Source organism: Genypterus blacodes, unplaced genomic scaffold, assembly GCF_046128005.1.
Source record: "Genypterus blacodes isolate CSIRO-AG114 ecotype Tasmania unplaced genomic scaffold, CSIRO-AGI_Gbla_v1 ptg000128l_1, whole genome shotgun sequence".
In the NCBI taxonomy this organism is placed as follows: Eukaryota; Metazoa; Chordata; class Actinopteri; order Ophidiiformes; family Ophidiidae; genus Genypterus; species Genypterus blacodes.
Genome location: NW_027466930.1, coordinates 297420 through 322328, shown reverse-complemented (window position 1 = coordinate 322328; position 24909 = coordinate 297420). Strand labels below are relative to the sequence as shown.

The 24909-nt window shown below is 47.0% G+C and overlaps 1 protein-coding gene across 1 annotated transcript; it reads right to left on the bottom strand.

The window, feature by feature from the left end:
* Positions 1-10326: 10326 nt before the first annotated feature.
* kctd12b (potassium channel tetramerisation domain containing 12b) lies at positions 10327-21779 on the bottom strand. Its single transcript, XM_076162850.1, has 2 exons — positions 20363-21779; positions 10327-11558 (listed from the first exon to the last, which is right to left on the bottom strand). Exons 1-2 carry the CDS (start codon positions 21204-21206, stop codon positions 10921-10923), a joined length of 1482 nt encoding a protein of 493 aa, XP_076018965.1. The 5' UTR covers positions 21207-21779; the 3' UTR covers positions 10327-10920.
* Positions 21780-24909: the final 3130 nt, after the last annotated feature.

The window sequence follows — 24909 nt, the reverse complement described above, 5'->3', positions numbered from 1 at the left end:
TTCTGAAATCAGCTCAGTTTGGGCACAACAACTTGTTTCTCTGCCTGTTTTGAATACGATTCGGTAAACAACCTGTGGGAATCTTAAATGCCTCTTATCTGCAGCGTCTGGCTCATATGCAGTCGAATTGGGCTCCTGATGCGCGGACGGCCGATCCTTCACCCCTGAGGTCTGCAATTTGTAAGCCAATAATTTGAGTCGAGGTAGAGTTTAACCACCAGAGGACATTGAAGTGAACAATCTGCATGTTAAACAAATGGAGAAGAGATGAGATTTCAGGTGAATACCCCATCATGATCACCCAGGACCTTCAGATCAACCTTGCATCATCACAGGTGCAGCGTTGAATAATTCAACACCTTTACAGCACATGTGGTATCTAATGCTTTCATATTTCCATTGTTAACCGTCTTGAACAGCAGGATTAGATTCAGATATGTCCTGATTCTAGTGTTGTATTGGATCACGGTGTGTGTCGCTGCTGCTCTGAGGTCAGACGTAAGCGAGACCTCTGAAGGTCAGCGTGTGCCGAGCGGCCGGCCGCTGTGACCCAGCTGATGCAGAGCGATCCTGAAAATCAATCAGTGTGAACAAATTGGCGTTACAGTTGACCTTTCAATCGGGAAACGAAACATTCCAGCTTCCTTCATGTGACGATCTGAACATAACTGTGTTTTACTTCGACCTTGTGTGTGTGATCCCTGACTAGTGTTTTTTTTAGTTCAAGCTGTTAAAATATGGGCGAGGTAAGAATAAAAACAAAAAGGGTTCAGTGGCTCATAAGCAGCTTGATGTTGTGACAGCAGAGAAGGAAGTTAGCTGTGATTCCTCATTCCGCCCCTCCGGTGTGTGAGTACAGATTGTCAGTTGCGGAGGAAGCGTGCAGATCGTTTCCTGTTTTGCATTTCCCCGTCTCCAGTCCTTCCTGTGCCACAGCTGCAGGTTCGTCTAGAAACTTGTGCATGTGAAACTTAACGTTGTGCAGGAGCTGGCAGGTGCTGTGTGAAGATAGAAAGTGAAATCGCAATTGATTCACTCTGCAAAGCTGAGGCAAGTGCATGAAAGAATACAACAGGAGCCAGACGGGTGCGGTGCAGCTGACCGGAGCAGAGCGCCAGGCCAGGGCCGCTGCTCTGACCTCTGACCCCTGACATGTATCCAACCAAACACAACCTCCTCACGCGCCCGTTCGTGATTTTTCTCACTCAATCTCACAACGAGGTTTGTATTTTGGAGCCTTCTCCCGTTTGTATTCTCAGAAGCTCCTCTAAGTTTCTGTGGCACAAATGTTTGGCAACTTTTGTAGAATACAGTATGTCGTGCCACAATCTCTCCTTGTAACTGTGTGATCATAGAGTGGATTGTTGGAAACTTGGACAGCCAGATTGAGACACTTAACAACCGTTGGCAGCTTGTGCGTCTGCTGGTCTGAGATAGAAAATTATGAATGTCTCCATTTTGGCTGCTAATTAATTTGTTTCTGGCCAAACTCTTCATAATGAAGTGTTTCCTTTTTAGAGACAAAGCATCTAATCGCTCAGCATCCACCCAGGTTCTTTGTGCATGTACGTGTGTGTGTGTGTGTGGATTGATTTGGCATTGCCGTCGCTGTCTACACTCAGGCTGCAGTGTGGCGCTGTGATGAATCGCTGCAATTTGCCCTGCCTGAGGCAGAGGCGATACCAAAGACTTTAAAGGCGGCAGCTTGCATTGATTACTAAAGCAGGTAATTGCTTGCTATAGATAAAATCAGTGCTAGTCCCTGGAATGCTGTCAGGTTTTGAAACAAGAAAAACTTTTGATCCTCCCAGCGGGGATGTAAAAGCCTGCTCGTGTCAAAAGTGATAAGCTGAAACGGACCGAATCAATTCTCGCCGTGGGTTAATTGCTTTTCCTCGCACGTCTGCCACATTTTAAGGGTGAAGGGATTGTTTTATTATTGATTCAGCGTACGGGGAAGATTTTAATTTCCCCAAACCTCTGTATCAGTACAGCCTGTCTGAGGTTAAAGAAATCCAATTATCAGGTCTCGTCCCAAAACTAACAAAAGCCACAGGAGAGCCATGATGCTGGAATGACTGACGGGACGTTTGAGGGCTTATCACATTTTTTGAATGGCTTGAGATCAGGATGGATACATGAAGGTCACAGCCATGGATGGAGATCATAAACAACACTTTGGCTCTGATGCAGGCTTGTAATGCAGTGCAGTGTCCTCTGTCCTGCCGTCCACCAAACAACCCTGCTGGTGACCTTAAGTTGTTTACTGTTGCAACTATCAGAGACATAAACAGGAAATGAAGAAGCCTAAACTCTCAGTCTGACTGTGTTGCACTCTGTTGTACTCGCATATTTCAATCTAAACGGTGGAAAGACACATTTCTCTCTAATCGTTAGCAATCTAGTTAATTAATCCGATTTTCCAGCTTCTTGTTTTCTGCCCATCCATCATCACCATTCATACTCTGCAGATCCATACACATTGCTAATAAACCATAGAATGAGGCCTTTTATGATCATTTAAAAGGCTGTTGTGGACCAGGAAAAGCAGGAGGTGGATCAGGAATACAAAGAGAGTGGAAATGAGAAGACGAGAAGATGGAAAAAGACAAAATCGGCAAGAGAACCAAAGAAAAATACAGAGGACTTCAAGATTAAAGTGAGCCTTTTCATTTCCGTTTTGAAGCTAATCTATGCAGGCAGTGATTTGCGTTCACCTCCTCACTCTTAACTCCCATTGATGTGCGGCTTTTGTTCGGTGTCCAAAACATTCTTTTTCATTCTTTTTTATCGCTTTTATTAATTATACCCGTCCTGTATCCAGAGTCACTGGGGGGGACAGCAGGCTCTCCGCTCACCTTGACTCTGCCACAGGCTATAATAGAGATTTCCCTGTTCTGTGGGAGAAGAACACAGCAGAGTGATGATGACTGCAGAGCCATCAGAGAGTCTATACATAATGGATGACTCAGGCTCAGTCTGGCCCTGAAGCACATTGTTTTTCCTTACCAATTAATTTAGCAGTAATGATTCCTCAAGCACCTCAATAAGGCGACACACACTCATCAAGGAATTAGAACTCATGTGTTTACATTCAAGAGCTGAAGTGATGACATCATGGCCGTCACTCACACTTTACTGTGCTGTCAGTCAAACTAACACACGACTTGTTGAGCAACACTGTCAATGTTTTCTGCATATATTAACGTGTGACAGACGTCTGAGAGGAAGACTGTTGCAGACAATGTGCCGCAGCTTTGTCCATGCGATGAAGAGGAGTGTGAGCCTCAGTGCTGAGTTGGATGCAGAGACACAGGAAGGCAACACGGCTCCTGGTTTCATTTGGGGACAGCGGGGGAGCTACAGCAGCCGCAGTGTTTTTGGGTTTTTGTTTTGCTCAGGAGCTGATGGGGCCCCATGAGGGAACAGCAGAGACACACACACACACACACACACACACACACACACACACACACAGGTAGGGTTTGATGATGATGTACAGCCGCTGTATATTGAGGAGCCTCCTCAGCAGTATACGATGCCAGGAGAGCGCAGTGACTCAGGCTGACAAAGCAGCGAGCAGAGGAAACTACTATCTGCTCCCCGAGCTGCAGAGTCCTCTCCTGCCAGGAACGTCGCAAGCTTTTCATGCCGGGTTGTGAAAGCCACCGTTAATATTCATACAGACCCAAATCCACCCTGACATTTAAATGGGATTCTTTTAATATAGTTTTAAAGTTTAACACCGTCTTTTTCACTTCTCCAGGCTGTAATATTGGCCCAGCGCAGAATAAGCAGGTATAGAGATGTAACCAATACACACATAGGCAATATATGTCTCTCTCTCTTTCCCCCTCTCTCCCTTTTTACAGTTGTTTATGCGGAAATATTTGGGATGAACTTTGTCAGACATGATAAAAAATGCATGAATTCTGCTTTTAGGCAAACAGAACTTTTTAAGCCATTCAGAATCACTCTGCGTTTCAGAATTATGCCGTCCGTGTTCTCCGTCGCGTCAGCGCTCGAGTACCAAAGTGCCAAAGCAACAATCTGTCATCTACAGCTGGACGACGGGAAAAGAGCCAAATGACCCAACACACCAAAAGTTTGTACACAGCAGGAGTTAGAGTGGCTATAAACAAACACAAGCAGCGAGAAAATAATAGTAGTTCAGCATAAATACTGCTTCAGCCTGTAGAAGATGATGAAGTGGATTAGCTGCGTGATGACGGGGAATCAAACTTAAAGCCCCTAAGGTCATCATTAAAGTCTTTATTCGTGTATTTGCATAAAGCCTAGAACAACATTCTGAAAATGCTCAATACAACAGAACTTATTGATAAATCACCAGAGGGAATATTGCCTCTGCCTCAATCTGCATTGCTGAATTTATGTATGTTAGCAACGTTGTAACTTAGACTTTACTAGTTTTGTTTATTACAAAAGTTTTCCTTTGACAAGTTTGGCCCAAGAAATGTCAACGACTTGTATTTGTTTGCATCCCGTTGGCTGCTGAGTCGCAAACTCGTACTCATTTGGAGTTCGCTAATTAATTCACGCTGCTCTCAACAACAAGTCGAACTGAATCTAATTGAAAATCAAAGCCGCCCGGCCTTCACCAGGTGGAGCCACTTTGTCTTCTGTTTGCTCCGTTAGTGCCATCGATTGTTTGCCCCCTGTGATTGGTGGAGGATGCCGGTTGAAGACAAAAACACGATAACATGTGTATGAGTGTGTGTACTATGGATGCTTTTGAATTATTGGCCCTTAGTATTCGTTTGGTGACGCTGCTCCTTTTCTCACTCAACTTCTCTGTTCAACATATTTTTTTATGGACATGCCAAACTTTTTTGCCCAATCCAAAAAGCACAAATTTTATGCTCCCTTCAAAATTTAATGTCTCTTCATCAAACGAGGAGGAGGTGGATCGTAACAAAACAGAAAGCTCAGTGTCCTAGTGTGGCTGCTTTTATCGTCCTGACTTCATCTCTTTTTTCATTCATCATTTTTGTATCTCCTCTGAGGTTTCATTATGATGTCATTTCAGCATAGCCTTTGCCGGCTGTGGTTAGTTGCCGTCGCTCTGTTTGTCATTCATAAACATTACAAAGTCTGGTTTTCTTTATGATTTTAGTTCTCTTCTTCATCTGTGTCTTTTCATTTCTCCCGTGTGTATAAAAACAATCCCCATAAGGAAATGCGTCACACACATGTAGCTCCATGTAACAGGACTGAGACAATGGCTTCACTATTATCACTTTGCTACGGAACACCACCTGTACAACCCGACTAACTGTGCTGTGTCACCACTACTTTGTTTCCTTATGCACCTCATTCACGTGTGTAACACATTCCCTTGTTGTCAATGTTTATTTCCTTGTTCACTTTCTTTCCTCCCCTTCTCTGTGTTTGCTCATTGGAATGTCAAATGCCTTCTTCAACAACAAAACCTTTTGTATCCCTCTGCTACAATTTGTAACATTGGTGCAAACAGACATTAGCCTCAAAAACAAGACACACAAGAACAACCCACAGGACCACTGGGTACAAAGAGCAAAGACAAAACAGCCCAGAGGAGGACACACACAGACTAAATACAGGAGAGGTAAAAAGGGATGATGGCCAACAGGTGAGGCCAATCAGGAACAGGTGAAATTAATCAGCAGACGATCACAAAGGCGGGAAAACACAAAAATGTCCTGATGGTGGCGCTATAACAACAACAGATAGATTTTGTCAATAATGTTGGTACAAGAATGAGTTTGTGGGTCTGTATGTGTGAGGAAACAAACTTCTGGGACACATTCCAGACATGTTAGGAGCTCTTTGACCTTCCGAGGAATTCGTGCCAGAAACCCCACAGTCAAACCGGCTCTGTCCGCTCTGTCCGCTTCTATTCTCACAAAACGATACACGTCGGAGATCATCATCATTATCAAATAAAAAGACTTCCCTTCATCATCACTCAGTGTCAAATGAGTGTTTTGTGTGATCGGAGGAGTTGCTGTTAACTGCAGACGACTGTAAGCGTTGAGAATGTAAACGTCTCCTCATAAAAGCTCTTTTATATCAAGCATTTCATCAACAAAGCAGAATCTCTGTATAACATCTTAACCCTGATTTGTTTGCATTTTGCTGAATGGCCGATAAGACCGGAGCGCCTCGCTGGAAAGCTTTAACGGTGTTAAATATGTCATTAAAGGCGACGTGGTGACAAACAGGATTAAGGGCTAATTGCTGTTAAAACGCTGCTTTCTCTCTGAACGTTGAAAGCTTTTCCCTCGCTGCCGCTGTCAGACCTCGAGGTGTGTGAGCACAATTAGCAGCTGCTTGAAAGTTCCCCAGCCAAAGTGTTTCCTTACAAACCTACATTCGCCATCCTCCTCCTCCTCATCTTCTTCTTTTTCTTCGTCTTCTTGCAGACATTTTTTACCAAACACCTTTATCCTTATCATTTTTGCTTTCATCTCCTCTGCAGACTTTCATATAACGCCGCTGGGGTGCCGTTGCTTCACTCTGCTGCCTTCAGATGTATATTTTAGGGCTGTTTCATATTTTCTTAAAACAACATCAGATATGACTCCAGCAGCAGCCAGCAGCAGCAGAGCGCCTCACCTCGCTCACCTCACACATGGGACAAATCAACACAAGTGATATTTGTCACGGCGACTCCTCGGAATTATTGTGATAAGTTCATACGACGTGGAAACACACAATCACTCAGAGGATAACGCACACACACACACGGACACACACACACACACACACCCAGCAGACTGATGGGAGAGGATGGGGTAGATTAAATTCAGGCTGCAGCACGACTCTCCTGTCTGAGAGCAGATGGCCTGCAGAGTGTCAGCAGGGCACTCATTGCTATGCATAAAAATGCAACTATCCGCAAAAAAAAACACAGAGAACGAGCGTCAAAGATGCTGCAGCCATTTGGACCGGCGACAGCAATAATGAGCAGCAAAGCATCATGGGACGACTGCGGAAAACGGCATGGCTGGATTTCAAAGGGCCGAGCTTTAAATAATGTGTTTTATCTGTCAGCACGAATGATGACAAATTCTAAACATGTCGCAGGCTGAAACGTATTCTCCATTTTTACAGTGGCTATTCCCACGCAGAGGCAGGAAGTCTGTTCCCCTGTGCGACAAGCTCGACGCAGCACAACAAGCAGGGAAATGTGCCTGCGAGCGTTTCTTCCACAGGGAGAAGCATCAGGCCACACATTTGGCTCTCACGTCTGACCATCTGCTGTACAATCTCAACAAATCCCACACATCTAAGCGATGCCCGGCAATCAAGTCGTCTCGTGTTTCTGTTCACTTCATGATCCTGCACATGACTGCTTTCCTGCCATTCTGTTCCCCAGGCGACACAGCTGCAGATCCTCTTACACGCCATTAATCGCGGGTCAGGATCACGTCCAGGGCAGAAATGAGCAGCGAATCCTCTTCGTACACACTTAGCAGTATTTACATGTATGCGAGTTAAAAGCGAGTTAAGTGAGCTCAGAGACAGAGAGTGTGTGTGTCTGGGTGTGTGTGTGTATGTGTGTTTGATCAGTGCAGAAACGAGGGAGAGAGAGAGAGATAAAGAGAACAATTGCAGTCTGCTGTGTGGAAAGTGAAAAGGCTGCAGGATTGTGATGTTAAACTACCCAAAGGATTAAGATTCAGGGTTTTAGGACAGAAATGAGAAAGCAGAGAAGAGAGATGGATTCTGCCTCTGCACAGTGTGTGTGTGTGTGTGTGTGTGTGTGTGTGTGGATGGCCTATAAAAGAGAGCTGCCGTGTAAATAAATTTCACTTACAACCTCAGTTTGCCAGCACGGGGTTGAGTTCAAACAAATATCACGTATGGAATGGAAACAGGTTTAGATTTATTCCCACACGCCTGAGCGTTGTGCATCATACTGTTATTGTTGGTGTCGTTGTTACTCTCACACCAGACGCTGCGCTCCAGATCCAGAGAGAAATCAGGCTGTGAGTGCAGAGCTGGAATGCAACTACAGCATTTACTCAAGTGCCATTTGATTTATTTGACAAACACACACACACACACACAGACACACATACACACACATTTATGCATTGAAGTTTGGGCTTAGCCTACTTTTGATTGTGGAGTGCATTTTACTACCAACAGAACAGCAAACATTTACCTACAGGACTTTAGATGGAGTATTCTCACTTCCTGTTCACTTCCTCCCCTGTTGTTCCTGGGCCTAATCACATGGATGACAGTTATGGTGACACCTTCTGCTTTCTCTCCTTGAGGAAGATTAACTGGCCGACATTACCGGAGGCGTTGCATTAATCCGTTTATCAAATTAGTAAATGTGCTGACTGGATGTCAGGATTGGTGTTAACTCTCTGCGGCGAGTCCTTCGCTTGTGTCGGAGCGAATCGCTGACAATCAGGAAACAGCAGGAACGGGAAAACTTTGACTCCAGTCGCAAATTAGTTTCGACAACTCGACTGCCAACACTTCCATTGTGAGCCCGAAGAGTAATTACAGCAGATAGAAGCAGAGCGTTGCTCTGGCTTCCTCCTCATCACCCTAAACACACACTCCGCTCACTCTTACCTACTTTGCTTGCTGTGGAAAACACTGACACGCCACTGCTCACTTCACCGCTCCGCCGTGCGTAGTTTGCCCCTCGCTCGGTCGTAAGCGTCCGGGCGGCCGACCGCGTCGTAGATAACTCGTGCCCCGAAGAAATGAGATGCTAATGCTGCGCCGGCCATTCGAAATAAATTTGCGAGGTGCTTCGTCATGCTAATGCGAAGCTCCCTGTGTGTCAGCAGTATGAGAAGAGGCGGCAGAGCGAGCAGGGGAAGGTTCCTGGGGGCCAATGTGCTTCATCTGGCTCCCTCTGTTTACTGCTCCAGGCTGCTGGGTTTTAACGGGAGGGATTTCATGTCCGCTTGGTTTAAAAACCTCTCGTTCCTCTTAAATCTGAGCGAGAGAACGGAGGGAAGCTGCAGCAAATCACAGGCTTAATTGTGTTCGTTAAAACACAGAACGAGACGAGAGCAAAAACACAGAACGAGACGAGAGCAAAAGCTAGAATTTGTTTGTTTACTCTGGCGTCTGTTGTGTGGAGGAATGTTTGTGTGTGAGTCCAGCCTGCTCCCACTTGGCTGCTTTACCTTTTCATTTCAAAGGAGGAGTATTCCCTTTGTTGAGGGGATGAGCCTATCAGATCAAAACCTCAGAGCGCTTTAATAATACGTCAAAAGGCTTCAGCCTCAGCTTCAGATAAGGAAAAAGGCTGAAAGAGAATTCCAAAGAGGAAGCTTTGTGGGTTTTGTGTTGGACTGAGACGCCTGTTTTGTCTAACAGGCCTCCGACACAACAGACGCTGCAGCTTGAGCTCGACAGTAAACAGGAATTTCAATCAGGATGACTTGTTGTCGTGGCACTCGTCTGCATGCGTCCTGACTCAGGCTGCTCTGTAAACGACACGAGTGTGAATCCGGGAGCTGGGCCAGCGCTCCGTCTCTGTCCGGGGCTGGAAATCTGCATGGCAAATGGGAGAAAAGGAGCTGATGAGGCGATACTGGGAATGATTTACAAAGTGGGAATCTTTGTTATGGATTTCTAGGCTGTGACCGTCCAGTTGGAGACGCTTTAAACAGAGCGTCCGTCCATCGTGTGAGATGCTGAATGTCCTGCTGAGTGAGTGATGGAACATTTTAGCTGCTCCTGCACAGTCACAGGCCTCTTCTTCTTGTTCTTGTTCTTGTTCTTCTTCTCTGTCTGATGATAAGACAAAACAACTTCATCCTCTCCATTGCCGCTCAATTAGCAAATTTCCTTGCGTAACAAAGCTCCCCGGGGTGCGATGACACCGTTGCGATTGGCGCCTCGACGCGTTGGAAGTGCCAGATTGGAGTTTGCTTCGGTCGCAGAAGAAGCTGCGAAATAGACGAATGAGTCATCGTCACCCATTCCAGAACGCGAGACCTCGAGTGTTGAATGAAAATAGGAGGAATTGAAATAAAGGAGCATAAACGCGGCCGAGACGTTTAAACGCTGTCAGGTTAAAGGTTTGATGGAGCACACAGGGATTGGGGCTGATATATGTTGGATTCGTCTTCTGAAGTCGATCAATACGATGTGACAAGATGATGAACATGGTTAATTAGAAGTCATTTATCATTTCAGTATAGCCTGCGTGTATAAAAGAGCAAGAAACACACACACACACGCACACACACACACACACACACACACACACACGTAATGAATCAGCAGCCAAACTGGATGAGCATTTTATTCAGAGCACATATAGAGGAACAAAAGACACGCTGCGTTTATCCGCCTGCTTGTTATTAGCGTCGCTCTGGCCCTCTGTCTTTTTCCCGCTCGTTCTTGCGTTCTCCTTCAGAATTCCGTCACCGTTTCCAGCTCGCCGATAACGTATCGCAAGACGGACGAAGACGAGTGAAAGGCTTTGAAGTTGGACAGCTATTATTGAGGAGGTGAGGCGGTTTAGACGGTTAGAGCCGCAGATTTCACTTCTCTCTGTGATTTTGCATCATCGGGGTCAAACGGCTCACATTCCCAGAGCGGCTTTCCTTTTCCAGCCGCTCCGTCGGTGCAGAGAGGAGGGCAGAGCGTTCCTGCACTGGTGTGCTCTCCATAGATGAGCGAGTGAAAAACAAAGCATTTAGCATCTTTCATAATAAAGTGTGTAGCTGCTTCAGAATAGCTTAGCGGAACAAGAGAGCGTCACTAACAAGCTCTATGTGGAATCTTAAATCTAAACTCTATAGAACATTTAATGGGTTTGGTTTCTGTCATCATGCAAAAACTAAACGTGCTGTCAGTCACTTTATTGCACTGAGACTATGAAGCTCCACTGCAAAGCTCAGAAATCTCTCCACGAAAAGTTTGTCTGCTTCTCTATGCGTTGTGTTTCTTGAGCAGATCGCTCTGCCAGTGCCTCTTACGGTTGGGAAACACTCTGGGCAAGCGGATCTTTTTGAAGTCCTCGATGCATTGCTTTAGATCCTCCTCCAGCATCTTCCTCTCCTCCTCGTCTTCGTCCGCGGGGGCCACTGCGGGCCCGCCGTTCTCCTTGGCGACGGGCCGCGGCAGCGTCTTTAAGCGCAGGGTGGTCGGCCGCTGGGGGCTGTCAGGGGTCAGAGGTGATGGAGGAGGAGGAGGGCTGGAGGAAGGGGCCGGTTTGGGCGGCAGCGGCGGCTTAGGGACCGGAGGCGACGCCGGCGGGAGGTCAGGACTGGCTGGAGTGGGAGGCGGAGGAGAAGGAGGAAGAGGAGGAGGAGAAGGAGGAGGAGGAGGAGAAGGAGGAGGAGGGAGAGGCGGGGTGAGAGGAGGAGGGGAGTCCAGGAGGGTCTGGTAGGGGTTTGGTGGCTCCTGCATGGTGCTGCATCTCCTCTCTGGGAGGCTCTGGGCTCTGCTGGTGCTGCTGCTGCTGGTGTCTGTGGTGTCTGTGGTGTCTGTGGGGGCTGCAGCAGGATGAGACACCCCTGTCCCAGTGCTCACCGTAGGGGCAGAAGGTGTGGAAAGCACAGATGAACCTGCAACAGAGTGAGATAATTACATGTGTGCACGTGAGACTCCATATGTTAGAAGCAGAGTTAACAGGGAGAGACGTGGAGGAGATGCCCTTAGTGAGCACAAGAGCGTCACACACAAACGTTTGATTCCCTTCTGCCGTCTATTGTTTGTCTATTGGTGTAGCGTGACTCTAGCAGAGAAACACACACTGGCTTTATGCCGCTGTTGTTTTGTTTCTAAAAGCGACGACAAAAGTAAACACATCCTGGCACCAGAGGACGCGGATGAATTATGGAAATAACAGAAAGGAGAGGAAGAGCGAGCTCAGCAGGAGAGCAGAGGAGAGGAGACGACGGCGGAGGAGGAGAGGAGGAGACGGTATAGGACACTTTCAATCCATTTAAGATTTGCCCCCTCACACACAGCTGTGCGTTCTTCTCGCGTTAATATATTTTCCGAATGAAAACCACTATCACGGCTCGGGAACACTGTGACTGAAGCTAGACGAGCCACTTTTCACGCTGTGTTGACTTTTCATCCCTGAGTGTGAGGGAGGAAGGAGGAGGATGAGGAGGAGGATGCTGCTGCGGTGCGATTTCTCAGAATCCTCTGAGCAGCACGTGTACATTCTACACTTTACACTGTGTGAACTGGCCTCTCTGAACTCGCAGCCATTTTGAATTGGCTTCTCTTCTCCCTTTGTTTACCTCCTGCCTTACCTCTGATTTTCCCTTTTTCCCACGTTAACGCTGTCCAATGAAGTCAAGAATACAAATTCACTTCTTCCTTCCCGCTCATCTTAAATTTCTGAATAAAGACGTCCTAGTTGACGTGTGAACAATTTCAATTTGATGCTAATAAGGTGAAATATTATTACATAAATGAACCTTATATGTTCCTGGAATGATGGAAATTGCTTTTCATATAAGTTGCGTCTTCTCTAAAGTGGTTCCATCTTGTTTTTCCATTTGAGAGAATCTTGTCTTGCCGCTTAGACAACAAACAGCCTGTTAAAATGTAAATGCTGGCGTAGACGTAAATGCTTTGAATAATCAGTTTGAAATGAGGCAGAGCCGTTTTGGCGGAATCCTGCGGTGACGGCGGCGCTGCTGCATGCGTTGGATTAACATGCAGCGTGTTGACTGAGGAGGACGCGGCCATATTAAAGCTAACTTGGACGCGTTTCCACTCCAGAGTGTGCACGTGAGCCTTAATCTTCCTCACAGGCAACAATACACACTGCATGGGCAAAAGATGTGAAAAGGGAAATGTGCCACAAACACAGCAGGCACATAATATACACACACACACACACACACACACACACACACACACACACACACACTCACACACACACGCACACACATGGATGCATGCACGCGCTCACACATTTAAAGACACAAAAAGGGGGCAGCACTCTTCCCTTCACTGGGGCTCATCGTCACGGTAACGTATCTTACATAACAGGAAAAGCAGCTTGTGTCAAATGGAGGAGGTGGGGCCGAAGTCCTCCTGTGTTAGCTTTCTGCATACCTGAATATGGGACTGCAAAAGTGTGTGAGTGTGTGTGTGTGTGTGCGTGCATGTGTATGTGTGTGTGTGTGTCAGTGGGGGCGAACCACTGTGCCACTTGTGTGTGTGTGTGTGTGTGCATGTGTAAGCAAGTGTGGACTGTATGTGTGTGGGCAAGTGTACACATAGGGTCAGAATGTGTTTGTTTGTGTGTGGTGTGTGTGTGTGTGTGTGTGTGTGTGTGTGTGTGTGTGTGTATTCTGGGCATGTAATGACATTTGAAAAGAGTGAGCGATAAAGACTGACAGAAAGAGGAAGATGTGGTGGGTGGGAGTGGGGGTGTGTGTGTGGAAAATAAATACGCTCTCTGCTGTGTGTGTGTGTTTTTGTGTATGTGTATGTGTTCAGCGTCTCTTGTCATAATGAATACGAAGTGTTGGAGGATGGCTGGGACGTGGGAGTACGGGGGGGCTTAGTGGTGTTGGGAGGAATAATCCACTGGGGGGAGAGAGGGAGGGGGGAGGGGCTCCAGGCTTTCTCCTGTAAGCCTTATGGAGAACAGAGAGACAGAGAGACAGAGAGAGAGAGAGGGAGAGAGAGAGAGAAAGCACTCACTCGCTCTCTCCTCTCCCCAGGCCACCGCTCCACAGATAGAACGCTAAAGCCAAAGCACTCTCTCTCACACACAGACACACATACTCACACACTCCCTCTCCCTCCCTCTCTCTTTCCCTCTCTCTCTCTATCTCTCTCCCTCTCTCTCTCAGCGACTCCCATCTGTTCTCTGTGACACATCCCTCCGTCGCCATCAGTAGCACTATTAGCGACTCTAATGTGTCACTGTTGCCAAGGTTCGCCAACTCCTCCGTCACAAAATGTCTCCTCTGCGGGTCATTCATGTTATTTTCCCCACGCTACACACAAACATACACATAAAGGTGTTCTGTGTGGATGCATATAAGAACTAAGACACACACAGGATTGAGACTTTATGGCTTTGTATGTTCTTGTGAGTAACGGCCTGTGGCTACTTCTTGCAATTTTTTTACCGGCAGGTTGGCAAACACTGCATCGCCATGGTAACGCACACAATGATATGCAGAGGACATAGCTACACAATGCGGCGTAATGGCTCTCAGATGGAGGAGCTGTTTATCCCAGAGCATGAAGTCGTACATATGGCTCCGTGCTGCTGCTCTGGAGGGAACTCATGCTACATAGTTTTGGCAATTACTTCGTGTTTTCATCTAATTACCAGCTATTCAGCTCAGATATCTCAACATCTGCTTTGTGAAATGATCTGTATGGCGCCTAATGACAGACCGGGGCCTCGCCGCCTCGTCTCGTTCAATTCCTTTGCTCGCTGATTGCTGCGAAAACAAATAAGTACGGGGGCATAATCAGACACGGTGCCACTATGTTGCGCTGAGCGGCGTAAGAGCAGTCTGACGTGTCCAAAGCACCGGAGTGTGCCGCCGAGTCTCCAATTACCGACCTGTCAATCTACATAATATAGAGGAAATGGCTGAGATGAACGGCAAAAAGGGTGCAGCGACGCCGCCGAGTTAGAGGAACACAGAGGGGTTCAGCAGAAGAGATCGATAACGATAAGTAACACACGTTTGGAATGCTAACTCCTATAAAGCTCCCCGTACTTTAGACGCCTTGAGCTGTGCCTGGATCACACCTCCCTCACCACACTAAGTAAGCACTCAAACACCCACCCTGGCACCCTGAGGACCTCCAGTGTTTTGGCCCCAGGGCTCCTCCTCTCCTCCTCCTCCCTCCTCCTCTTCCAGTGTGAACCATTGACCTAGCGAGCTGAGGACCGTGGCAAGGACGTCCAGATTACTGATAATTACAGGGGGAGATTAGCGCTCGGGTCTCCAGATGGTTGGAAGGTGAAGCTTAGCCCAGAAACAAGTCGGATGGAGGCGACTCACACCAACACACACACACACACATACACAGGTGAAGAAGAGGCGGGATAATGACAACGTTTGGGTTTATAGTCAACACATTGCCAACAAAATTGCTTCCACTCCTTTAACAACCCTCAAATTCATCCTACCTTACTTCTAAAATTGGACAGCGTGTGTGTGTGTGTGTGTGTGTGTGTGTGTGTTTTGGAGTTGCAAGATGCACCATTCCTCCAATCGCCTCCAACCTTGGCATGTTGCAATAATGGATGACATCATTAGGGAAGATGTCACAGCTGCTAATGACATCATTGACAGAAGCACATAGAATCATGGATAGAATCATGGATGATGTCACCTGTAGGTGGTTGGGGTGACGGGGGGTGACACTAGAGCAAAGCACCCTTGGGACCCGGGGATGCTTTGCTCTTGTGTCTATAATCTGTGTGGGACAGCAAATAACTTCAGATGCTTGTAGTTCCTCTGCTGGTTACCCTCTAACCTGCCGCTGACACTTGGCCTCGCTCCCTTTAACTCATTTCATGGCCGCTGCTCTCTGGTTCCTGTCCTACTTTCAGACTTCTTTTTTTTTGCACACCTCTAACACTTTTCTGCATCAGAGCTTCGGAGCTTACAAGGGAAAAGAAAAGACTGAAGAGAGAGAGAGCGAGAGAGCGAGTAGATAAAGAGAGAGAGAGTTGTGAGAGAGGCGACAGAACAGTGAGTGCAGACACTGTGCACCATCTTTTGGCGGCTCTTGTCTTGTCCCCCGTCTCCCCTCTCACCTCGTCCCCTCCACCCCTCTGGACATCCCGTGACCTTGCATGACAGCGTCCCTCTGGTGTTTAAGGGCCAATATGTTTTCTGACAGCTGCTTGTCTGCGCTCGCTGGAGGACAGAGCCGCACGGAAGTAGGTACACATCTGGCTCAATGCCCGCTTCCCTATAAATAACCTCACACACAATGGGACCAAGACGCCGCGAGCCAGCGCTACTGTACTCCGAGCATGTGGGCTCACACACACACACACCAGCGTGGGCAGGCGGCCCTGTCATCAAGGACAAACACTCAAGAAATCATTAAGAGCTGCGCTCACGTACATACACACGTGTGAACTCACAAAAGCGTAGAGGCCTTCAATTAACAAACACATAACAGGAATGGCCTCCCACCGTTCACACACTGTTAACATATTGCTGGAGAAGGCGGGAGGAAGAGGCAGGAGGAAGAGCGGGGCCTCCATCTGCTCCCTGCTTCCATCCTTTGCCTCTCTCCTCTCTGTGCGTCTCCCACTGGCTCACACTGCTCCCAGGTAATTAGCAGCAATAATGCTTTTCTATATTAGCATGGAGTTCTGCTGTTTATTACCATCAGGAGAGGACGGGGGAGGCAAATGGGCCGTTTGTTTGCTAATGTATTTTTAACTGATCATGAAGGAGAGCGAGAGAAGACGGCAGCCAATTAGACTGGAAACCTCACAGCACAGAGTCATGAGCCGGGGCGTCCCCGTGCACTCGCTCGCTTACACCGGCATATTCCAGGAGGGTTGTTGCACGTCCTCCTTCTCTCCGCCGCCTGTGTGTGTGTGTGTGCTGAGCTTTTACAGGCGACAGCTGCCCGCTCAACACACCAGTGAGCCAGCGGGCGTGCCTGATCAGAATCCCTGCATGGACCCATATCAGCCCACCAGGGGAGCGAGTCACAAACAGAGCTGACAGGCCCCCAAACATCCCTAACACACAACACACACAACCAAAATCTAAAATTAGACAAGGAACTGAGGAAAGGCAGTATGAGCCAAACAGGCGCGGTTGCAGCTGAATGGTTAGAAACGGAAACGCGGTTGCGTAATGTCTGAGCTGAACTCCGTCAACAGAAGCGATGATGTGTCGTATTAAGATGATGGAATGTGAAGAAGCCGCATTCCACAGAAAGATGAAGCTCCGTTGGTTTCCCGCCTTTCTGCCAATGTGATCAGATTATGATTATCAATATTTCATAGAATTAATGAGGATCAATCTCTGTCTGGAGTAACAATGGAGCTGAGAGGCCTTATGACTCACACAGCCCGCTGAGGGTTTTGTTGCCAGGGTGATTTAGCACCTCAGCAAACATCAAACTAACCCCCGTGAGACGAAACAACATTAAAACCTTGTTGGTTTTAATCCCTGAACTCGTCGTCTCTCTGCCTCTTTGGCCGCCGTGTTCCACCTCATCTCCTCTGACGTACATCTGCTCGTGTCTCTCCTCTTCATAGTAGGAAGCCGAGAGAGACGAGGGGATTGAAACCAAAGAGACCGAGGGCCCGTTGCTACGCCGACCCTCTCGCTTTCACACTGGCAACTGGGAAAGCACATCACGCTCCAGATCAAAAAGAAGTCTCACACACACTCGGGACACAAGGTTTCTTCTTCTTTTCGGCCTTTTATAATGACACTATAATTGAAAATGCTTTTTGGTGGAACATGCAATATAAAAGTTTGAGACATTACTCTACTTGAGACCTGGCTGCTGCTGTTACATGGATGGAACGCCGACACGTGTCACGCTTCTACTGTTGAATGTCGAGACTCGCCGCAACCTATGGAGGTACACAAGGAGAGACCGGTGTGGACGGCGACGTTTGAAATTCCACACCGGCCGAGTCTCTCCGTGTCAGTGCTAATGAACGACCTGAGCGACGGGCCTGGGGGGGCGGGCCTGAGGGGGGCCCTGGGGGGGGGGTCTGGTGGGGTCTAGGATCATGCATGTCAGGCACAAAACATCACCTGCATCTCTATCTGTGTTTATCTAGACCAGACAGAGATAATGTTCAGAGGTCTTGACGAACGTTTATTTGAATGTCACTGATTTGAGTTGGGATTTTGTAAAATAACACATAATTGCCTCAACTAGAGAACATCGGTCTGATTGCTCTTGTAAATAAGACCCATTAACTTGTCTGAGTCGGCCTGAACAACAGCAGTAATTCACAGTCCTGTACTTTACGGCCCCCGGTCTGGTCTCCTTTGGATTCTTACTGGAGAAAAAAAACTAATTAGAGCCGCTATTAGCGCCAAAATAAGAGGTTTGTAATCCGCTTTAACAGACGCCGTTATCTTGCTCGTGTCCTCATTTTTATTCCGGCCGTGCTCTGTGGTCAAATATTCAATACAAGCTGGCGCTAAGGGGGAGAAAAGGAAAGAAGGGGAAGAAATATGGAGAGGCAGATGGGAGCATAAGCGAGATGAAGCCCGGGGTGAGAGTGCGGCACATTTAGTGTTTAATATAGTTTATGTTCAAGGGCGCTTCCTTAACGGCTCTATCTCCATGGAAAAGGGCTGGGATTGGGTTTTATGGCTGAATTAAAGGTTCTGTGAGTTTCCAAAATGTGAAGCTACATTATCACAGCGTGTTGCGTTTACCTCAGAGGGGTCGAGTGCTGTTTGATGTCGAGCAGCGGCGGCGGCGGCGTTGGTCGTGAGTAGAAAATACAACCCAAATTCCAAGAAAACATCTTTTATTTGACAAACCAAGATGTTGAACACTTTTTTGTTTTTCATTTCAGTGCCGTCTGTGTGTCTGCGGTTGACCTGACATGTTTGGGGCAGATGTCAACAACACTCCATCACTCTGGAACAGAACACTGCAGGTTGGAGACATTTTCAGAATACATTTATTGTCACTGTCCAACGTTCTGCCAAAAACTACGACCCGACACGTCAGTTGAAGTGAAATCCTACACTTCCGCTCTAAAGTCGCTCTATAAATCTCTCATTTACTGCCTGATCAGCGTGTATCTGACCGTACGCCTTATGTGGATCTGTTGAATTCCTTTGTGTGTGCCTTCAGTGTGTGTTTGAATCTGAGGTATTTGATGTGCAGACCTGTCCTGAGGCTGTATCTGAAAGTGACTCGCTCAGTTATAACACACGTTAGACGCACTCTGTATAAACGGCCCTCACAATGCCCTTGCTACAGTGGGGAGAAAACACTTGGTCATGGCCGGCGACAGCGTGATCAAACCCTTTCTCATGAGTATTGACTTACAGTGAGTGAGAGCTGTCATCAAATATGCAACAGCTCCACCTGTAATACTGAACTGAGTATTAAGAATAACATTTTTTGTTTACAAAACACTCCAAACATGATCCGCTAAGATGACTACCACATTTTTTTTTTTTTTTTTGGGAAAGAAGCCATGTCGTGGCGGTGCGAGCCTCTCCCAGCGAGTGAGCGAGCGAGCGAGCGAGCACTTCACGGGGGAATGCTTTCACATATGTAACTGAGCAGAAAAAGCACAACAAGCACAGAGCGGAGCTGTGGGCTTAGAGTGATGTAACACCTTTCCATCTCCATCTCTGCCCTGCCAGCGTGGGTGAGTCAAATACTGAAAGCTCCATTCCACAATCAATACACGCATTTCATCTTTTTTCATTCAGTCAACAAGAGCTCTTGATTTCTGTCCTCTCGTCGCCCCTTTGAGAGGCCCTGCTTGGTTATTTTTTGTCACACAGCCAACAGGAAATGCCATTCAGCGATAAGTAGATTGTCCTGTAAATTGTCCTTCCCAACGAAAAACAAAGTTGATTTTTATTTTCTGTTTGGTTAAATTACCTGTACAAGAGAGGGTTAACTAAACCCTCCTTCATAACAATGGAGCAGGAAAAGCAATATGTCCTCAACCACATGGAACAGGACATATTTAATAAAAACTGAAGGAAATTAGATTTTTGTGTTACGCTTCCTTCTTGTGCCGGGCTGCTCGCAATCCTTCAAGGATGATAAGATGTCCAATTATTTGGTAATTTAGTTCAGCGGCGCAGGAGAAACTCTGATTTGCTTGAGTAAGCAGGCAGAACTACAGTGCAGCTCTGCATGTGGTGGGCACTCTTTACAGCCCTTTAGATTAGAACCTCAAGACCAGTTCAGCTGTCATAGAGACACAATGGGGTTCAATTTCCACAAAATTAGCTCTTGGATACAGTATTGTGCTTTATCAAGGCAGATGTAATACACAGAGTACAAAGGGGAAATAGTACACACAAGGTATCCGTCTCTGAAAGAATGGCTGCAGGAGGTTTGAGGCCAAGGACTGGGACTGGGACTAGATGGAGGAGTGGCGTAGGAGAGGGCAGAAGCTGGATGGGGGGAACGGGTTTGGGGACGGACAGGAAAGCTGTGGATTCCACCTACAGAGAAGGTGAGAAGAGTCAGAGCAGCTGGTGGATACTGTTTGTGTTGGGGGGGGGAAAGGCTGGAGACTGGAGAGAGAGATGGAGGAGCACAGAGTCTAGAGCAGGAGCCATCGGAGAAAGAGAGAGACGGGATGGCTGGAGGCTGGAGGCTGGAGAGGGGGCTACTTGGACAGGGTGGGGGACCAGGGGGGGACAAAGCCGATAGTCTCACTCACGGTAGAACACATATTCAGTGTAGCTGGTCCAGATCTTGTCGTCGGTCTGCTCGTGGGCAAAAGCGCAGGTTCCTGTTGAATTGCAGGCCACCATGTGAAAGCCTGCGTCAGCCAGCTTGTCAAACGCCTGCTCCAGAAAGGTGAACTTGAGATAGTAGCGGGATGTGTAGCGCTCCGGGGGACGGTCAGGGTCACGACTCTCGTTCAGCGTCTCCCCAAACACCTCTTTGGCCAGGGAGGTCTTTCCACAGACCATGATCCGTGCCACCCGACGGAATTTGGCATCGGTTTGGCTGTCGCGGCCCAGAGTGTAGGAGCCTCTGTAGCCTATGGTGATGAACCCAGAACGCTTGCTGTCCACAGAACCGGGCACCAGACTGGCACAGGCGGCAGCAGCTGCACCCAGGGAACTCAGGTTACGGGGGACTTCAATCGCAGGTGAAGAGTCTTCCGGGTCGCTCTGACATCCCTCATCTCCCAGGGAGTTCTGCTTGCTGATTTTGGGCGCCAGTAGCTTCACGAGCTCGGGCAGATTGAAGAACTCAGCTTCCCTTTGTAGACGCCCGCGTTCTGGAAAGTGGTCTGGGAGAACCAGCTGCTGGTCACGCATGTAGTCCAGGATGTAACGGAACAGGAAGCCGTCTCGATCCACAAAGAATCGTCCCTTGGTGTCCCTCGCCAGTCCTTTGTTGGACTTTTGACTGAACATCTCCCACAGCAGGGAGTCTGGCACACTTGTTAGGGTAGAATAGCGAGTTATGTACACCTGCCCACCAACATTGAGCTCTATGATCTCTGGGAAGGGCACCTCCTCCCCACCTATACCACTGTCTGGTAAAGCCATGGCTTACTCCTACAAATGCAGCCTAAAAAAACTCTGTGTCCGCTTAGATGAAGCAATAATTGTTCTGATTGCAAAAAAATAATCTGCAGTAAATCGAGTCACAGTATTTAGCTCTATGCAAGGGAAAGACTGCGGGTCCTGGTGCGGAAACGCTGCATAAAACGGCTAGAAAGTAGGAACAGGACTAACTACAGCTCGACTAATGACACAACCATCGGGTCCTTCATCACTAAGAACTCGACAATGAAATCCAACTTGTTTTAGTTACAAATACGCGAGCACAGCTGCCCAGAGCGCCTCGTCCCCTCTAATCTCGCTCGGTGGTCCTGGCGCAGACCGGATCAGGTGTCCCAACTTGAGCTGGGCATTCCATAGTTGTAGTACATCTCCTCAGGATGCTCTTTAGAGAAGAGCCAGCGGATGAAGAAGAAGTTGAACGAATAATGCGAGACGAGAAATATGTAGAGGAAGATTTCCAATTTTTCCATCTCCGGGACGTCGCTTCTCGTTCGGCGGCTCGGTCCCTCTCCCTGTCTCCCTCGTCTCCCTCGCCACACTCTGCTGCGACGCAACGGCGACTACGGCGGTATTTATCCCGGATAACCACGCCCACTCGCGGATGACGCGTCTCTGCTGTGATCCAGGTCAAACATATACCGAACATCACTTTTGGCAGATTGCTCGTTTTTATCCTTGTTTTTAGGTTTATTACCGTAATATCGAATGGTAATGTTACGTATATTTTTATTGATGTAATAAGTACTTTAAATAAATAACGGGCTCGTTTATGCTCACAGAAACCACGGGTTAGATTTTTCATTGCAGAATTTTACATTTTACAAACACATATAAGGGATGATTACAGAGCCTACAGAGAAAATACGATCCAGTCTCTATTTTTCGCTTTGCAAAGACTGAATCAAACAGTGAAATTAATAAGTAAAACGTTAACTATTAACAATGTATGCGAATTGTGCTGTCGTCTCTGTACAATCCGCTGAAGGATTTGTGGGAAAAGTACATTTATTATTTACTCAAAATGATCAGCGCGGTCCCGTCTGCCTGTATAGTGGGAGAACAGTGACACCCAGTGGACACTCTACAGTATGCACTTTCTCTTACAGTCAAATCATTTATGACAGGGAGGAGAGTTAGTAAAAGGCAATGTGGGCACACCAGGATTTGTCTTTATAGTGTTCTAAACTGTGTCTGTTCCTTTGGTGTTTCACGTTTCAGAGTCATCGGCAAGGCCTTCAACTTCAACAGCTGTGAATTCATAAAAGGGAATAAATGACAAGACTCAGTTTCGAGTGTAAACGCTGTGCAGCAACAGCAACTCCCGACTGCAAACTGGTTGGCAGCCCGGATGAGTCGGAGTGACAAGCTGAGGTCTCTTATCTGTCAGTCTCCATCTTTGTGTCTGCCTGCTCCCCTCCTCTCCCAGTCTTATGTAGTTCATGCCACAGTCCTCTCTCTCACAATTCAAGAAGCCAATTTTGCTCGACTCTAACCAATCTGGCACTGATTTCCCTGGAGGGAGGCCCACAGTCTACAGCTGGCTGTCGCACCAACCTTGCAGCTGACAATCTGGACCAGCTGGCACAGGCTATGTGGGCCGCTGTAGGTTCTGGAAGTAAACGCAGCAGTGCCGTCTGCAAGTGGAATTTGACATCTCGGTCCCAGCTCAATTTGCCATTTCCTTCACAGACATAAGCACAATATGCCTTTGAAGAACAGAATCCCATGCAGTTCAGAATCAAAATCTGTCAAACAATATGCTGATGCAGAAACATTCACTGGCACTACAACTGTTTGGGGACGATTGTCAAGATTTTAACCCCTCACAATGATGGAAAAATGTTAACATAAAGAAATAAAGCACTCTCCATTTGGAACCTGGATTTCTAATGTTCATCAATCTAATCACATCCTGACCACAGAACATCGATCTTGGAAATATTACTACATCAACTAAATTAGTTTGCAAAAGCTGGATTATCTGTGTATGTCTGACAACGCTCATCACAGTGATGGCCCTCCAAGATTAAGTAGATGCTGTGTGTGTGTGTGTGTGTGTGTGTGTGTGTGTGTGAAAATTTCTCTCTGCGACTATGTGTGTGTGATTGTGTTTTCATGCTCCACTGGGAACGAGATTGATGATCAACATACAGGAAATAAGGAAATGTTAGTAGCTGCACTCATACACAGAAATGCGTCCTGCCATGCATACTGATGTGCTGGGTAATGTGAGGAAGAGGGATTATGGGAGGATTTCATGTGAAGTCTGCATATTGATCTCGGGGTCCGCAGCAGTTTTATGCTGACAGCTGCATCAGTCAGTGATTTATGAGATATTCAGTGAAAGCAGCACAAAGTGACAGGCACTTGCATCTTTTTTTCAGGTGTTTGTGTGTGTGTGTGTGTGTGTGTGTGTGAAAGCATCCGCACCGCCTCATTACCCCCTGTATCACACAGCGTACATCTTCCCTGGCAGGTGACGTGAAACATAAAGCATTTCCTCCGCGCGTCACTGTAAAACATACTTAAATTGCTTTTGTGGAGTGGAGTAAAGAAAGAGACTCTGAGTGTTCTGAATACGAGGCTGTCAGAGTCGACCGCACAAAACAGACAAATGAGACAACAACAGAGCCTCCACCAAGAACTCTACTTCGCTCCAGCATCCCGGAACCTCATAACCGCCTCTTATCTGGCATCAACAGCCTCAAATCCAGTGTCTACCATTATTCTGAGTTCAGTAAATGCATGTAATCCCTGAACTACTAAAAGACTTTCAAAGGAATGACTTCACTTTCAGAACTCTCTGGAAAAGCAAAAAAGACAAATAGGGTAAAAAGATAATTGTTTATTTTGTGTCTTTCCCACCAGTAGTTATTCCACAATCAGACTGAAAGAAAAATAGACTAAAGGTACAAGAAATGCATGGATTTGTTTTGTTTTTTTTAAATATATACCACAATTGATTTAATGGAGACAGCATATGTGCATACTTTAACGACTAATGCCAATATAATGACCGCTGACTTCAGGGGTCCATCCCACGCTCGGGGATTGTTCTTGTTTAGGATTAACGCCTGGGAAGCTTTGTTAGTGCGCACAAACAAAAACACAAAACCAAACCTGTTGAACCAAACAATCCAAGGTTTAACTTCACCGCTTTCAAATCATAACTCAGTGTTGGTGTGATGTCAGGTTTTGTTTCTGCTTACCCGCTCACAAAGCAAGCTCTGGGATTTGTGTTCATATGTATGCTGTGTGAGTGTGTGTGTGTGTACAGTACATACAGCACATACTATACACACACACGCACACAGTCCCCCTAGCGCAATTTCTTTTAAAAAGTAATTAAAGTGCTTTCTACAGTCCCAAGCACACAATCTCTTGGAGAATAGTACTGATACAGCATGTTTGAGACTTAAAAATCACTTATCTGACGAGCTGCATTCAGTGCTTTAGGAACAAAAGACTAAACAGGTGTAAGGCATGACTGGAATCAAATGGTTAGTTGAGGGGCACATCTGTGTCATAGTTAACACAACACAACACAACTTAGAATGGCAGTCAAACACAACCACTTCAGGGGTTATCACACACGACAAAAACCGACCCTCTCAAGTTCACGATACACTAATCAATAAGCAGCAGCGACGCCAGAACAGAGAGTGGCGGACTGTTTGGGGTGAAA

Coding starts and splice junctions, on each gene's coding strand:
- kctd12b (XM_076162850.1), bottom strand. CDS start 21,206: ATGGCTTTACCAGACAGTGGTATAGGTGGGGAGGAGGTGCCCTTCCCA. Junction 11,559..20,362: donor CACTGAATATGTGTTCTACC/GTGAGTGAGACT, acceptor ACTCTGTTGCAG/GTTCATCTGTGCTTTCCACA.